Source organism: Amphibalanus amphitrite, unplaced genomic scaffold (genome assembly GCF_019059575.1).
Source record: "Amphibalanus amphitrite isolate SeventyFive unplaced genomic scaffold, NRLGWU_Aamphi_draft 000025F_arrow, whole genome shotgun sequence".
Lineage (NCBI taxonomy): Eukaryota > Metazoa > Arthropoda > Thecostraca > Balanomorpha > Balanidae > Amphibalanus > Amphibalanus amphitrite.
Genome location: NW_024881521.1, coordinates 456,434 through 474,588, shown reverse-complemented (window position 1 = coordinate 474,588; position 18,155 = coordinate 456,434). Strand labels below are relative to the sequence as shown.

Genomic DNA, 18,155 nt, shown 5'->3' with positions numbered 1-18,155 from the left:
GGCTGGATTTTACTGGTACTCTCAATCAGCTCATCCACACCTGACGGAGAAAGGGCCTTCGAACTGTGTGGTAGCCGTTTGGTGGCCGTGGCAGAGGCAGACCCATTGACGGTCCTAGGAGGCGTCTGTCCGTGGAGTCAGGCGCTAAACCTGGTCCGAGTGGGCACTGAGCACTGGGCAGTGGCTATCAAATGCCGGAGGCAGCTATCAAAGGTCGGGGAAGTGGCTACCAAAGGTCGGCGCAATGGCTATCAAAGGTCGGGCCGTCAGCAGCACGGCTCATCACCCCGTGAACTTGTCAGGCATTTATTATTCAGGCCGCCCCGGCTACCGCCCGCAGTTGAAGCGTGCTGACCGACACTATCCCGTGGAATGGCCGCCAACTAGCGAGAGCCCGGTGGCATTTCGTCAGGATGTTCCTGCAAACCTTTGCACCGTGTCGGTTCGTCAGGCTATGTCTGAGGACCTTAACACCGCGTTGGTCTCGCTACATTATACATCTGTCTGTCTCCCGGGCCATGTGGAGCTGAGCTGCAGCCGACCCCCAGAGGTCAGAGGGCCCGAGCGAGGCCACAGAGCTAAGAGAGGCGCCGACCCTCGCCGCTCTGTATACCGGGAGTTCCACCTACAGTATCCGGCTCATTACCGGTAATTATGGCAATTACGCCGCGAACAATATACACTGGTCCGGTCGCGGCTAATTTTATCAGTATGGCGACTCCTTCACACGATATCCCTCTGCTCTTCCTTGCTCCTTTCCCTTTATTCTATCCTCCTCTCCTGCGTCTTCTCTATCTCTCTCTCTCTCTCTCTCTCTCTCTCTCTCTCTCTCTCTCTCTCTCTCTCTCTCTCTCTCTCTCTCTCTCGCTCTCGCTCTCGCTCTCGCTCTCGCTCTCGCTCTCGCTCTCGCTCTGGCTCTGGCTCTGGCTCCGGCTCCGGCTCCGGCTCCGGCTCCGGCTCCGGCTCCGGCTCCGGCTCCGGCTCCGGCTCCGGCTCCGGCTCCGGCTCCGGCTCCGGCTCCGGCTCCGGCTCCGGCTCCGGCTCCGGCTCCGGCTCCGGCTCCGGCTCCGGCTCCGGCTCCGGCTCCGGCTCCGGCTCCGGCTCCGGCTCCGGCTCCGGCTCCGGCTCCGGCTCCGGCTCCGGCTCCGGCTCCGGCTCCGGCTCTCTCTCTCTCTCTCTCTCTCTCTCTCTCTCTCTCTCTCTCTCTCTCTCTCTCTCTCTCTCTCTCTCTCTCTCTCTCTCTCTCTCTCTCTCTCTCTCTCTCTCTCCTTACCTCCTCTCTACCGAATCAAGGCGCCAAGCGAAAGAGCTGTAAGTTGCAACTCTCGCAATACCGCCCCAGTTTCAATAATGCACACTGAGGACATCCACTAGGAGCAGTTCATATCACCCATGAGTCATGATTAAAACATTTCACACCACCAGAACGCCTCATACCGCCCAAAGGTCAGACAGTCGTGACATATCCGGAGTCGTTTCCCGAGTCCATCTGTCATGAAGGCCTCACTGAGTACCACTTCACCCGGCCGTATTATCGCTGCAGCTGGCGAGCGGATGACCCCTGACCTCTGACCCAGGCCGGCCCGCAGCTGACCTTTGACGGAGCTGCCAGCACCCAGGGTGTTCACGGAATGGCGGCGCCGGATACGGTGGTCACATGCCGACGGGTGGGTCAGTTCCCGGGTCTGTCGGAGCCAGGCACCGCAGTATAGAGACTGCATGGATACAGCGGTCACCGCCCAAAGAGATCTAACAAAGCCGGGCTGCCGCTGGGCGCTGGAGCCAGGACCGACGCAACACGGCGGAATTGCCACGGAATGGCGACCAGTACTGGCGCACGATGGGCTACAGAACCTTACCATGAACGGCGGATACTGCACTGCATAAGGCGACCAGCAGTCCAGCTCCTGTCTGCCAATAGTCCGCCAATTGTCGGCCATCCGTCGAAATCCGTCCACTCAGTTGGTCGCTTGTAGGTCAGCCGTCGGTCTAACGCTATAGTCAGCCGTCGATCACAGGTTTGTATCATAGCCGCTAAGTTTTCCAATCTCGGAAAGTCACGGTCATTCAATGACGACAAAAACTCGGAAAACTCGGGGAAAGTCATCCGAGACACGTGGAAAGTCGGCCACTGGCGCAGGCCACCACGCTACCAAACTATACCGGCGCGGCGGTCACAAACGGGCGCTGACTGCTGACTCATCGGCGACCATCGTGTGAGCCGGAATTTCTGCAGGCCAGTCTGTGATACAGATCGCTGACATGGGTCTTCAAGTCGCAACGGTGTCAGCGAATCACTATTGAATATGAAGAACTACTGGCTATGCCTAATATGGCAGTCAGTCTTGCAGCGACTGACACCCCTGTTTACGAATGAACTGAGCGTCTGTCAGCCGGCCTTCACGTTGATCGTTTTCCTCTCAACATAGCCAGCATCGCTCGACGATTGCGTGTAGCGTGCACCATGTTTACACCCCTAAAAATACCTTCAGGCCGATCTGGCACACAAACTGAATTCAGCCCACTACTCGTGGGGCGGCAGCACCCAACACCGCAGCGAGCTCCCCACCTACGGCCGATGAAAGTGGACCGGCGAGCCGTGCCGGCCGTCCCTGTTCGATATGCAGGGTCGGCGCCACTCACAGACGGCCTTGTCGCCGACAAACAGACCGACCGATCGGCCCGGCGCCGGCGCGGTCAGTCACGCTACTGCCGGCCCGGCGCCGGCGGGTGATGTCACTGGATCGATGACGTCACTGGAACGACCAGCACACGTCGTCCCCAACCCGGACCGAGGACCGGAAGGCGCCGGCTGCGTGTTATTATTAGTCGGCAGAAGGTGTCAGTGTCAGGAGCTCCAGCACACGTGCTGGAGACACGCGACTGCCTTACAAGGAACTCACTCATTTAGGGAGCCGACAACGCATGGCGCCATAGCGAACATCAAAAAGGCGAAAAACGGCATCACGCCTCATCGGCAGCCGTATTAATTAGACCGAATTTTCCACATAAAAACATGAATGCATGATGTATGCTTTTATCTCTGACATAATGTATGTTGATGTCCATATCATATTACCGGTGACGGATGCCCAACCAGGAAAATGCGGTCCTTAGCTCCACCAATCTACAAATACCAACCTGGCCGGCCGTTGGGCGGGTATTCTGACAGCCTACCCATCAGAAAAAAACGTCTCGTCGACACATTTTCCAGCAGCGTTTCTTGTGAGCCAGCGCGCTGCCGTAGCTATGTAAGAAAGTAGGTACACGCTTATGGAATGTCCTATGTCCGGGCGTGTGTCCATTTTCCACTGGAAGCATATCCGAAGAGGGCGTGGGCATCGTAAAGCAGCACGGCGCACTTACCCCGGATCCTTCTGCATGATGCTGGCCAGACTGATGGCGTTCATCCACTCGGTCATCTTCTCCTTGGTGTCGCAGGCGAAGTAGTAGGTGCGCATGTTGGCGTGCTCGATACGGAAGGAGAACTTGCGGTGCACCCTGTCCTCGGCCGAGACCGGACAGACGCGGTAGGAGGGCAGCGTGATAGAGCCGAGCAGCTTGTCCTCGCGGGCGTCTGCGAAAACAGAGACAGGCAGGCAAGCGGTCAGAACCATGCGGCGGTACAATGGAATTAGATCACACATGCAGCACATGACTGGCGTCGTAGACTGGAACACAGGGGTAAGCACAGATGCAGGACTATAAATACTTAGACGAACGGTTGAAAGTCAGGATATGTGTAGAAAATTACAAGCATGTCTTTCTGACGGGAATGCCGCCTGTGACAGCGGACGCCCTTTATCAATCCTGAGGTCCTTTGGCTGCCCCGTGCTCCGTTATCCTGTGGTCCCGTGTGGTAGTACCTGCTCCCATGGCCCTCTGATCCCGTGGCCCTCCCGTGGTCCGTGCGCAGCGAGCCGGCCCGGCGCCCAGCTGACGGGGGCACGGGTCGGCAGAACTCACCAACTCCGCAAACAATGGACTGATCACCTGGCCCAAGAGAGGGGCACAGGTAGAGGGACCGTCGGGACAGAGAGAGGGGCGGAGAGAGGCGGGGTGGGCGGAGGACGCCCGCCGCGCCGGCTCTATACGGACCAGTAGCGCCGCCCAGCGGCAGTCGTCTGCACTACGCCTCCAGAGCCACAAGTCACCGCCAGCGCCGCATCGCCGAAGTAGCAGCGTGATCGCCAGAAGGAAGACGATGGCGAACGCTACCATGTGCAAAAAAGAAACAGATGCTGGTGCGACCACTAACGTAGGTATTTGATTAGGGGATACGTGGGCTCTCAGCAACCCACAGGCACAGAGGGCCTTCAAAGGAAAGTCAGAAAAAGATAAGACGTCCTTCACGTATCGCAGCCTCACGACGCCATGGACCCCATGATGCGTAGGACAGAGAGACAATGAACACCTCGACTGTTCGAGCCACTCTCCGAACTGCTGACATGAATGCTGATTAGGCCCTCTCATTGGTCCGATCGCCAGTCACGTGATCGGCTTCTACGTGGATTACAGTCCGAAGTAATCGACGCCATTACCGTGTGATGAGGCGGGATGACAGCACCTGCGCACACACAAAGCCTCCCGAATCTGTCGTGCACATTCATACACACTGCCACCAGGTTTCAGGACGTGAGTTACACTCCCTGTGAGTGCGCTCCACTCTCCAGGCGTTTGAAGGCGTGTGCCAATGTCCCGAACAGCGCCGATCGCCGCGCCCGTCCGCGTGGGCAGACTGAATGGGAACCGGATCCAGGCCCCCCCCCCCCGAGCGTATGGTAATATGTCCAACAGAGGAGCGACATGCACGGCCACCGCTCTGATAGGTGTATTCTGTCTGCGTATACACGGCGCAGTGAGGGGAGTTCATTTACATACCGGTTACTGCTAGTCCGATACGGCTCGAACGGGCGGGATGTGTGCACCGGCGATACTGGCAGCGAGCAAAGCAGTTCACGGAACGGAGTTAGCCCAAGTAGATGGTATATAAATATCACATGACCTAGGGGTTGTCCTTATAAAAGTGTTAGCATTACCATCTGTAGCCCCGATAAGTGTCTTCACACGGTGTAACACCCTGAGTTATCGGCTGTATTGCGCGGCAGCTCCTTCACAATGATCGCCCAGACCTCTTCAGGGTTTATAAATAGCTATCGGCGATCACCTTGCTGTCTGGACGCCGCATCGACCACAGTCGGCTAGCTAGCTCCGAACGAGACAGGACACTCGATACCGATACCGACTAACGAGCGGTCGATGCAGCTCCGACAGAGGCGCACTGGAGCTACACTCCACCCGCGGCTGGGAGACAATCAAATCACCGGCTGATGCGTCCGTACTTCCCACAGACGAAACTTTGCAACCGAGTTGGAGAAATAAAGGAAAACATGCCAAAGTTTCAAAGGGTTTCGATCAGTGGAAATAGTGTGTCGAAGAAGAGAAAATTGTCTGCTTTGATATTGTGCAGGTGCGGATGGCCTGTTCTTCCATTTCCTGTTACTTGTCAGTAATTTCAACATCGACCTTCGCTATGCTGCTTTACTCAGAAATGTATGGGTGTTCGGTGACAGGCAATCCACTCGTAATAGCTGCATCCGCATGCCAGCACATTTATCGCGGGAGAAAACCACTCTGCCAAATTCTAAGGCCGCCTTTTTTTAAGAGTCCGTGACCGATCTGTGTCAGCCTACGCTAGGTCGTGGGTCGAACGAGTGCAACATGGAGGCGAGTCCATGCTGCCCTGATCAACACTGTTATATTTCTCCAATTAGCGGAAAAAAACTGGCTGAAAAAGGACCAGATGCCCAGACCGACAGTGGATGCTGCCATCAATGAGATCTAACACATTACCGTCTTTTTCGGCACAGTAATGAACACGTGGCGGCGAAATTTAATTGCGACAGATGTAGGCCATGGATCGACTAGGTGTTCGCTTTAGCCCGGACCAGTCTGACCTATTCCGTGATACCATTTAATGATCATTCCGTGACCGATGACAATGTGTCCCAGATTGTGACCGCAAATATCATGCAAATGTCGCCCGGAGAATAAATTCAGCCGAAATGGAATAGCGACTGACGTAATGCCAGCACGATGCTCAATACGACGCACTGTTACAATTACCAGAACTACGAAACCATTGGATTTCCCCGCATTTCTTCTATATGTTTAGCACAAAATGATTCACCGCAGTATGACAGCCCGTCCTATTGTCTCATTTTTCACAGTATTGTAACAAGCATGACCACAACCTGCACATCATTGCACGCTGTACAAGTCAGTGCAGCAGTACCTACAGCGGGCAGTAGCCAGTCTACACTGTAGTAGAGTAATATTGAGTCCACCAACCTTTATAATAGTAGAGGCAGTACTCTGAGAGGACGAACCAGCGCGTCTTCCAGAGTCGCAGCCGCTCCGAGCCCTGCTTGTCCAGCCATCCCCGCAGTGTGACGGGCGCCTCGGGGGAGCGGCGGGCCTGCGGGCCGCGCAGGGTGCCCCGCTGGAACATAGTGGAGAGCGTCAGAGGGCAGCGGGCAACAGACAACGGGTAGGGGTAGAGGTCAGCGAGCAGCGGGCAACGGTCAGCGGGAAAGGGGCAACCAGCGGCGTATTTAGAAAATCGCGAAGGGGGGGCCAAGGGTTTGGAGGGCGCCACCTCACCCAAGGAGGGCGCCATACAGTCGCGAGATAAAAAATCGCTCAGCGGGGTGGGGGTGGGTGGGGGGGGGGGGGGTTGGGAGGCGTTTTTTACCATGCCACCAGTTTTTTTTTTTTTGCGTAACCTCGTATAGGTCGTGCTGCATTGATTTTGCATCGTGTGTATTCTTTATACTCCAGGTCACAAAAGGTCAAGTGTTCTTGAAATGCTGCGCCGAAGGCGCGCGAAATTTTTGAAAACAACCTTTTCCTCCGCTTTTTAGGCACGCCTTTTATACGATCACCGTTCAAAGCTCCTCTCGCTCTTTTACCAAATTTGAAGGTGTAAAAAATACCAAAGGTTTGGTCGGGCCGCTGCCACACAAACTGTATAGAAAGCTTGGCTCATGGGTGTCGATGTATAAAAGTTTATTGGCGGTGGCATATCTACGCACCAGATCACCGTATCGGATTGATACCGGAGCGCGAGATGCGTAAACATCATCCAAATTACCTCAGACCAGCCTTCATAGCCTTCTCACAGATGCATACAGTGTACCCACATAACCAGTTTCAATCACCGAAACTTCAGATGCCTGCTGTTGCGGCCGAACCTGTTGACAATACTTAATCGTAATCCATATAGATGCCATGATGCACGTAAAGTAGGATCAATCCGTTAAGACCAAAGACGTGTTTTATGCATCGTAGAGCGTAGATAGTTTTGGTAGGTATAGGTACTTCATTCATTGTGCTGAATGCACGTTCATTTGTGGCAGTTTTCACAGGCGGCAAGACATCAACTATGTGCAATAGAACGACTAAGTTGAAAAACATGCCAAAGGAGTAAATAAATGATAAGAGGGCAGCGATCAACGGATGTTGCCAATAGGTAGAAGGGCTGCGATCCACAGGAGGGCGCTAATAGGTAGGAGAGCCCCGATCAACATCCCGAGTTTCGATAGTAGGGCACCGATAGGTAGGAAGTTGGCGAGCAGCAGGAGGGCGCCAATGGATAGAAGGGCAGCGATCAACAGGAGGGCACCAATAGGTAGGAGGGCCCCGATCAACAATCAACAGGAGGGCGCCACCAGGTAAGAGGGTGGCGAGGAACAGGAGAGCACCAATAGGAGGGTGGCGATCAACAAGAGGTCGCCAATAGGTGGGAGGGCGGTCATCAACTGGAAGTCGTTAATGAGCGGAAGGGTGACGATTAAAATGGGGGTGGCAATGGTGAGGAGGGCGCCTTTGCTCAAGAGGATGACACGAACAGGAGGGCGTCTGTGCGGAGGGCGCTGGTCAACAGGAAGGTACCAGTGGATAGGAGGGCGGTGATCAACAGGAGGGTGCCAGTGGTTAGGAGGGCGGCGATCAACACGAGGGCGCCAATAAGAGAAGGGCCCCGATTAACATTCAACAGGAAGGACTAGGGAACCAATAGGTAGGAGGGCGGCACTGAACAATAGGGTGCCAAAAAGGAGAAAGGCGGCCTTGAAAATTTCACATGAGGGCGCAATAGGTAGGAGAGCGCCAATAATTATGAGGACGCCTATCAGCAGAAGGGCGGCAATTTGTAGCAGGGTGGCGACCTACAGGAGGGCGCCTTCGGGTGAGAGGGCGCTTATTTACGGGACAGCGGCTTACATAGGCGACCACCGTTACGCTTAGAGAGCTACAGCCTACAAATGTGGTTGGAGGGCGCCCGAGGGAGCCCTCCAACCGTATTTGGAGGGCGTATTTGGAATGGGCGTCCTCCGAGGGCGCCCTCCATCCGTATTTTCCCTGTAAACACATTCGCGATTGGAGGGCGCCCTCCAGTCGCGATTGTTTTTCGATTCGATTATATCACAATTGCATTTGCGATTGGAGGGCGCCTTCGGCGCCCTCCAATCGCAAAGGGCGCCTTCGGCGCCCAAGGGGGGGGGCCATGGCCCAGTGGCCCCCCCCCTGCCTACGCCCCTGGGGGCAACAGTCAGCAAGCAGCGAACATGGGACAGCGGACGTGAGCCACAGCATTGGCAGATTCTATCTTTAAAGATTCTATCTTCATATCCCGCTGAAACACATTGGAGAGCGTCAGAGGGCAGCGGACAGCGGGCAGCGGGGCACACAGCTGTCAGCTGTCAGCGAGCATTGGACAACGGTCATGGTAAAGGAAGAATTCATTTTAACATGACTTGTCTCGGGATCTCCGTTATGACTTGAGTCTTGGGAGCTCCGTTACAATATCGATGTTCCCGTCTGATCTCTCTGTCCTTCCGGATACTCGTGAGTTGATGACAGAAACCTCAGTTGGTTCGTGAACAACATGACACCTTCCAGGACCAGAACAAGTGTCAATATCTAACGGCTGTCTAACGGGAGATGGCAGGTATGTGATGCTCACTGGTCGCTAATCACGGCACATAACCTCCGTTCCCAGCGTGGGAGGAGGAACGGCGACCGATGGTGGGCGGGAGCTAACTTTGTTCATCGGCACGGTGCCGGCGCGGCAGAACAGATCAGCTATTGATCCGTCCCTGTGGCACCTGCCGCCGCCTCCTCCAGTGCCGCAGATTCCGAGCACGCACGGCGGCGAGCGGTGAGCGTCGTGGCTCAGGTGTAACCGCCGGCTCTAAACCACTTCATAATGCAAAGGTGGTCTCAGCGCGGCCTGTGGCCGGCTAGCAGGCACTCCTAAGGGAACACTATTAAAAATATGCGGTTCACCGTCCGCATTTGTAATTTGTATGTTCAGGTGTTTCCGTAGAGGTTTGTCAAAAGATGACAACTGTCTGTGAAAGCTCAGTGTACAAATTACGAGTCACTACATTTATGAGCCATTAGTCTATGAGAACTATGCGTACGAGTCATTACATGAGGATTGCTGTCTGGTGCATACCCAAGCCCGACACTCGTCAAAAACTGAATGGTATTTTAAACATGTAGCGGGATTAACGGCAATCAACGTCCGTTTCAAGACATGTTCTTGAATACACGTTTATCAGTTTGACAAGCTAAACCACCATCAAATATAATTACGTCTTCAATAAAATCGAATCATTAAGTGGTAAAGTCATGCAAATCCTCAAAAAATAATCTAAAAATGACTCATTATAAGTCCAACAAGCGCTGCTAACGTTATCGACCTTTTACCGAATACTGGTCCAATGAAAGGCAGAAAGCTTAGTAGCTGAGTGACAGTTCGTTACAGAAGGAGCCCCTCCCACCAGTATGGGCCGACGCGCCGGAATGCGCCGATTGTTTGTTCGGCGGGGTTTCGGCACTAACCTTCTTGGCCTCCATGGTGCCGGCCGTTATCTTTGCGGGATCATGCGGCGCTCTGAAACAGACGGAGACAAAGATCAGATCGGAGATACGATCGGCGGGCAGCTCCTAATTACTGTCATGTCAACACAAACACTCGGGGAGCCGCCTATCTGATGCTCGCTGTCTGCCAGCGGCACGGGGTCTCACTATTTGTTTTCGCCGAGACTGGAGCTGGTTACGACGCCAGGCGGCTTTCTTTTCAGATTTTTCCCCGTCCGCGTGCCGCTGGGCCCGCACCGCCTTTGAAGTGAACAGGATTTCCTCAGTGGGCTACGAAGGCCGCGAGCCTGCATGGTGTCCCAGGTAAGGACAAAGCAGCGTTTGTTCGAATCACCAGCCAGCTCTATTATTCATTGTTGGGTTTTGTGATTAATCAATAAAGAAGGTGGAAACTTTTGGCATGGGCAGGGGTCGTTCATCTAATGAAACTAGTTAGAGCAGCACGCAAACCACAAAAGCGGTTTCACATAAATCGCAGAAGTTTTTGACGGCTATGTCACAGATAGAAATATGCGCCATTGTAACAAAGTCTGGGAGGTCAATGTGATCTTATCGTCAGAGGACACGTGTATCCTACAATGGTGGCCTATAGGTGTCCTTCCTGTCCTTCTCGAGTGTCCTTCAGTGACTACATGATGCCCCGCTCACCGCTGCCCCTTGTGCTGCCTGTAACCGAGTTGTTCCCCTGCGAACGTGTTGTCATGTTGTGACCACAGCTTTATGTGAGGATTTCCCAGTGACTGCGCTGCCCCCCGTGTGACCGTGTTGTCCTCCTCTGTCCGTAATATCCTGCCCGTACCGAGGTATTTGCGTTCGTTCCGGTCGGACCGGCGCCGCGGGCGGGTCGGCCTGTCCGGCTGACCAATAAACCCCGGCTGGAATGCGGGCGCACCTCGCCGCGATGACGCGGCATGGCAGAGGGGCCGCCCGGTGTCACCTCTGCCGGCCGGGTCGGGGTCACGGTCAGCAACATTGGGCTGCTGCGGGCCACCGAGCCTGCCAGGGCCAGGGCCACCCGGGCTGCCGCTGATGCTGGGGAAGCCAGAGATGCCAAAGAACAGAGGGCCGGGGCTGCTCTTCATGCTGCCAAAGCTTCTGTTGAGGCAGCCATGGGATGCCATCGATCACGACAAGGCCCAGTCACGGGGCGGGTCCGGCTCGTGAGTTGTTGACCGTGAGCTGAGGTCAGATCGACTGCAGATTTCGGCCGGGGTCAGCCCGCCGGTATGGCAGGTATGCAGCCTATGTATCCGGTCACAGGGTTCGGGGTCGGCCGGGGCAGACTCCACCGCCGTGCACAGTGACCACCGCGTGCACAGAATGATTGCCGCCGCGTGCACAGACACCGGGCGGAGGACGCCATTTGGTCGGGAGCACGCCACCCGCCCGTTTGATTTATTCCCGTCCGTACACCGTAAATCTCCGCAGTGACGGGAAGGCCACTCGGGAGAACGGTAATCGCTTTGTTCATTTGCTGCGTCTTGCACACTGGTCACGCACTATCACGAGCACGTTCACAGGATAATTTGTGCGTAAATCACGGCGGACAGCTGTGTGGACGTGAGTCAGGAAACGTTTACAACAGTAGGGAGGCTGCTCCCGAGCTGTGGGGAGTCTGACGCACCAGCAGAGAGGTAACGTCTGTTATACATGCAGTATGAGTATGTGCTATGTCATGTGTGTCGAGTAGCATGCTGAGCAGTCCCTCTGGTATGCACGCACAACGGTGTGTCATACCATAAGTCGTTCATCGTCTGACGCGCACAGTCATGTGCCGCGTGCCAAACCATATACCCCACCACCTACATCTATGTGTCGTGTACCACCTGAGTACCTGTCTGTGAGTACCCCGCGTGCTCAGACAATCGGCGTCGACCCGTCTTCTGGTTCACCCGGTCGCTGATTAACGTGAGAGAGTTCCCACCTGTGGCGTCGGCCGGTGACGGTTTAACGCACCATTCCGCGGTAAATCACCGATTGTCCGAGAGTCGAACGGCTCGGAGAGGAGCCTGGGCATGTGGAGAAGTGACTGCATGGCGCCTCGGTCAGGCCGAGACCCAGCTCAGACTATCCAGAATCGCAATGGAGGCAACGAACACTTTGCAAATACCGACCTATCGTAGGTATGCATTATGTAAAATGTCCGTTGTTGATTTTTTTCTGATGCGCGTATTCTGCATTGTTCCTCACACAATACTGCGGTAGAGCCGATTTCATTTTTAAGTGGCCCAGATTACTGGTCCAGCAGAAAGCAGTAGGTACAAACATGCCACCGAACATTTCCTTATAACCTGGAGGTCTTGGTAAAATCTAACGGCGGCTGCAGCTTAGCGAGCACGCACTGTATACAGACACAGTTTACGGGAGTGATGTGGGTCCAGTGGCAGCTGAACTGAGATAGATTATAATCTGACCACACCACATACCTACTGCAGTGTGCCGCTCTTCGGGTAGAGTTCAATGACATGAACAAGAAAAGTTTCCCGAGCAATGTTCCGCATCGAAGCTCCATCGCAGTGATTGCCGTGGGCGGTCGAAATAAACATCCACTATACAAGACGACAGCTTCATTATCAGACCTGAACACTGCCTTACATCGAATGTGATAGCTAATGCCTTGCCACAAATAGCCAGCAAAGCGCTCTGAATTATTTAGACAGCCAATTAGCCTGGAATCGGCTCCAAAACGTTTCCTCCATGGCCGCGGACGGCATGCTGACCAGGGGGCCTCAAATTAGCCACAACGGTGCCGGGGCGGACAGCGGGGGCCCTACCGCGATCGAAACGGTGTCAGACAGGTTCAGGACGCGAGCATCCAAGATCAGAGCGGGACCAGACGGGACCAGGATCAGCAGGATCGGAATGGGACCGAATGGGATCAGACAGGATAACACGGGATAGGAGCGGAACCAGGCGGGATCACACACCGATCAGCAGGATCAGAGTAGAACCGACTAGGATCAGCTTGGATCACATCGGTATCATCCACGATCAGAGCGACCGATCGCCGTCCGACAGCCGATGGCCGCCGCCCGGTGAGCCGAGGAATGCTCATTACGGCCGGATCGCAGCGGGTCCCGGGGATGCGGAACGGGACGGGCGCATACCGACCGCGGCACGCCAATAGAGCAGATGCAGGTCGGAGTACGAGTCGAATGGTGATCGATGAGCTGTGGATAAATGCTGGGGACAAACGCACAGGAAAGGAAGTGAGGACAGGAAGGAACGATGGGTGGGACGAGAGCGGAATCAAGTCGGCACCCATAGGGGTCAACTGACGTCAGAGATTATTCAGTTTCAGTTCAACACGGGCACGTGCCGCTGCGCCCTGCCCCAGATTCCTCGGAGGATTGTGTGGCTAGCAGGTGGCGTCTCCAGCATCCCGGGTCCTTCAGGCAGACTTCCCACCGTGCCGCGGCCGCCCGGAACCTCCTCAGTTTCTGCGACGCGTGACCTCCCCGCCCCACATCCCGCCGCCATGCCGACGGTGTTGTCAGAGGCAAGGTAAGTGCCCTAGGCGGCTGAGACCGAGGTGTCCGAATCCCATAGGTCGCCACCGGTCACGGTTTAACGCCGGTGATCTGGCGAGAGGCGGCTGACCGCCCACGGACCACCCAGGCTGGGGAGGAATGTCCGACCTCCGGCCTCCTCCGCATGAGCTGGACGGGTCGGCCCTGCTCTGATACAATTCCAGCAGTACCGACTCCAGCCCAGTCCTTTCCGGACCGGACCTACCATGACTCAGTCCAGCTAGTCAGACTCCATGACAACTCAACCTGCCCCAACTCAAACACCTTTTCTGGACCAATCAGACTCTAACACCATCCATCCCCATCACCCGTCTCTTTTCCAGCCATCCTCGGCCACCCAGCGCTGCCGTCTCACAATGAGTCAGGCTCAGCCTCCGTCCGTTCGTGATCGTCCGCCCGCTACGGCCGTTTAGCATCACAATATCTCATCACGGCCCCGTCGAGAAAGGCGGCATCGGACCGCCTCTGAACCGGGCCGAAACGGCGGACGGCGGAGGACCGGAGCCACGTCATCGCTCAACCAGTCACGGGGGTACGCAGTGAGCGGATCAGCGCCAAACTGCGAGCAGGCCGGCTTCTCAGAGGGAGCGAGACAACGTCTCAATGCTACCTCTGTGTTAATGTCAGAGTGATGTGATACAAAGTCGACCGCTTGCATCGTCTCTGGTCCAGGTAGCCGTCAGTTTTGCAGGCGGTAATTGATGACTACGTCGAAGCTTTCCTTCAAACAGCCGGGGCACCGACCGCGCCGCGACCCTGTGGAGGCCGCCGGTCGGACGTCGCAGCGACCTCCAGTCCCAGTTTGGGTGTTTGGCGAGTTGCCTCTCCTCCATAGGGGCCGGTCAGGGGCCCCCAATCAGCCCGTCCAGCGGCGGTGGTCGCGGGTGGAGCTCCGCCGAGACGGCTGTAGATAGGCCGCGCTGGTTCTTGTTCACCCGGAAAACCCGTAAACGAGTGGGAAGCAGTTACCGAGACTGACAGGCCGGCCGATTGGCGGCGGCCGGGCCAATCTGCACGACCGATAAAATGGGGCGGCGTGCAGCCCGATCGGACCGAGGCCGGCTGGGCTCGGTAGCTGGACGGCACTGGGTTCCGTGCACCGCTTATACGGTAATAATGCGGGCATTCAGAGCAGATTGTGGTCAACTCCTGTAATCGTCATCCAATATCCGTTACAAAAAGGCGATTTAGGACCGTAATGTGTGCAATTAGAGTATCACGAGCCATGGCAAAGAACTGCAACAGGTCTGTAATAAATACACGGTACAAGTCAATCCCACATCAAAGCCAATCATGTCCAAATAATGGCCTGCGTTGCTATGTTCAATGTTGCTCTAGCATGTCGGCAGACCAGGAGCCCCTTGATGATTGATTCCGTTCAGAGCTGCAAGATGTTCCACATTAGCTGACTCGGACTGGGTTTCCCGATTTTTGGAGGTGCGTGTTTGATGACACAAACGCGTGGAGAGTAACGGCCGGCAGTGACCAAACCACGGAAAGGCAGCAAGCGTCACGGGCGGTCACGGAGTGGTGACAAAGGCAGTCACACTCAGTGTTACATAGCACCACAGAGAATCAATGGAGTCACCAAGGCACGATCAATCTCACAGAGAAATGAGATGACAAAAAGCCGCGGAATTGGGCAGTCATGGAACACGAGTCGACAGTAAATGTCACACAGAGTCCTCGTGACTTCTGCCACAGCGTTACGGCAGAAGTACTTCTAAGTCACCCGGAGTCCGAGAGACGGAGTCATCAGCTGATCGGATGTTGTCACGGCTGGAGTCGGCGAGACGCCGTCTCCTCCCTTCAAGGTACCACGGAGAACGACCGTGAAGTCGTGAGGAAGGGCCGCGGTCGGTCAGCGACCCCACCGCCGCACCGGCCATGGCGGGCAGGATACCGATAGCCGTATATGGTGAGTGCCGGGGAGATGGACATTGGACAAGCACCGATCGCCGTACAAAGGGGGTGGGAGTGGGCACGTCAGGGACTCAGGATGCAGGTGGCAGGTGGGGGTGATCATTCGACGCTGATGCTCAAAGCGGCGCAACGGAGTGTCTGTGTCCATCGCTATTCATCGGTTGTTTGAAAGCTGATGAGGATGCAAACGCTGATATGTGTAGCGTAAGTAGCCTGCCAGTAGCAACTGTGTATTTGTCCGTATTTTACCTAACGGAATATATACTATTTGATTTTTAATAGCTTAGCAGTACGCCCGTTCTATATGCAGAGGGTTTTCATAGAGTGAGGTGTCTATTGGGTAACAGCACCGTTTCATTTCCCTGATTTCCCAGTTAATCGCCTAATGCAGTTAGGTCTATCCTTGAAACGTGGTCGACCACTTGCCAGTGCGTCGTTCCTCCTTTGACGGCTTCCCAAGCAGCTCAGCAATATGAGATTACCGGTGTTTCTGCAGGATTTTTGACAGCTCTCTCGCTGCAAACCGCTGAGAGCGACGGGCACCTGCCGGGCTTCCATACCGTCCTGAGCCTCGGCCGCAGCGGACGCTGTCAGGCCCGCCACAAAGCAGTGCTCTGAGACTGCGCCTGCCTGCTGCCGTGCCAGCTCTGGGTCAACGGCGTCACGGGCCGGAGAAAGTGGGCGCTCACGGCCGAGGAGACGCCCACTGCCGTGATTGATCGCTGGACGGAGCGGTGCAGTGACCTGCTCGACTGGCGAATCCGGCCAGCGCGGACCGACCACAGCTGAGCGAGTGTTAGTGACCACTGACCAACATCTGTCACTAAACAGAAACCAGACAGCAACCGTGGCCCTTCGACACTTTTACACTGCCGTGCGCCACGGTGAGGCACGTAACTACTCCCATCTGTATCTGACCGGTGGCCACGATAGCTACTGCAAGATGCAATTTCCGTCGACCAGCTGACGCCTGGCTCTTCTGTTCCCCGAGCTGACCCTGCATTCCCCACCTGCCATCCATCTGACCCTCGTGCCGACCGGTCGCTCGTCCGGACACGGCTGGCGACCTCCGTGCACCGGCTGTCTGACAGGGAGTCACGGTGACCGCAGCGGTCGTGACCTCTGAGACGACCCCGGTGACCCGGTGGGCCGGACCGGGAGCGGCTGATGGCGGCTCCGTGTCTGTCCGTGCCAGGTCCGGTAGCGGCGACTCCGCCCCAGACAGTCGGTCGGTCGGCTCTTTTCTCAACACAGCAGCGGCAGGGGCGAAGCCAACAGACGCCGTTCGCCCAACAGTGGGTGGAACGCTGCACTGCCAGACAGGCCATCCGCCGGCAGAGAAGGAGGGACAGGGCGATACGAGGCGGAAACAGGCGTCAGAGCTACCGTAGGGTGTTGGGCGGAGAACCGATTGCTGACACCGAACGGCAGACGTGGCCCATCCGGCAGTTTTTTACACTCCCGCGCACCCCGACGAGTCACGTAACCATTCCCTTCCCCCAATCTCACCGAACACGTACCGACGAGCCGGCACCGTGAGCCACCACGGACACCACTGACGACCTCAGAGCGACTCAGCGGACACTCGGCCGCGCTGGGACGGAAATGGGGCGAGAGCTCAGTCGTACTACTATGACGTGGGTTAGTGACGCTCCGACAAACATAATCCCGGGATTGGAGCAAAGTTCCCTCAGGGTGACTCAGGTGGTGGCGTATGTCCGACTAACAGCGTCATACAAAGTGGACGTGAAGGCGAGGACGGACTTTGCCGGCCGTGATTCGTGTAAAGGCTGCTCAAAAAGCTGTTACAGCTGCAGTAGGATGGTGGGACGGGGTAACTTTCGGTCCGTGAAGCTCAAAGCTGTCCGAGCTCTCTGACTCCTGACCGGACGGGATTCCGGTGCGGCTCCCTGACCAGCCAGCTGCGGTGAGCTGCTCGCCGGACCAGACACCTGCCTGTCCAGTCAGCTGGTGGTCAGGCGGAGGGCGAGCTCCGGCGGGCGAGCTCGCCGTCTGACGTCACCACAAAAGGCCGGCCGCGGCGGGTGGCGTGCCGGAGCCGCTGCAACGCGACACGGGAGCTACAACCGCCGCCTGGGAGTGGCACAGGAAACGGTCAGCGCGTGCCGGCGCCGAGCCGTGCACACTGCACAGTGCTCAGAGTTTATACAGCTCAGTCCAGTGCACGTAAGGCAGGAGTGGGCCAGCGGGGGCCGACCGGCCGGCGGAGAGAGAATGGAGGTGTTACCGGCTCCCTGAGGTCGACAGCCGAGAGGTGCCGCGAGGTGCGGCTCAGTCGTGCCTCTGCCGCCTGCCACTCCCGCCACCCGTCGCCCAGCGACATGAAAGCAAAATAATCAGCCGGCTTGCACATTGCACAGCATGGCGAGCAATAAAGGTCAGAGTCATCAGCACATAATTGTGAGCCGGTGCGGCCGGGACAGGTTACCGGGTGGCTCGCAACAGCTTCATTAACAGGATTGCGAGCGTGTTCATAGCGAGCCGACAGAGCGCGACCGGTGCGGCGGCTAGCTTGTCCGCGGCGCTGCTCAGATGAGTCACCGACCGTCACCCGTGCGGACCGGTGCGGACCGTACCGTGACAGCCAGATTCCGTACAGTTTCCGGCGGCGGCAACATTAGCCATTGCACGTGATCAACTACATGGCCATTCTGCCAAGCGCAGCGCAAACGAGTGTTGCCTCGGTGAAATGAGGAACAAGCGCCGCCACTCTCCCGGCCACATGGCAAAGCT

General features: G+C 56.3%; 1 protein-coding gene across 1 annotated transcript in view; it reads right to left on the bottom strand.

Moving 5' to 3' along the window:
- LOC122394594 (serine/arginine repetitive matrix protein 2-like) overlaps positions 1 to 18,155 on the bottom strand; it is a 51,053-nt gene that overhangs the window by 20,815 nt on the left and 12,083 nt on the right. The window contains exons 2-4 of the mRNA XM_043391594.1: positions 9,910 to 9,961; positions 6,352 to 6,502; positions 3,367 to 3,577 (exon numbers count right to left, since the gene is read on the bottom strand). Coding sequence (XP_043247529.1) covers positions 3,367 to 3,577; positions 6,352 to 6,502; positions 9,910 to 9,961 — 414 coding nt within the window. The remainder of the gene's footprint in view (positions 1 to 3,366; positions 3,578 to 6,351; positions 6,503 to 9,909; positions 9,962 to 18,155) is intronic.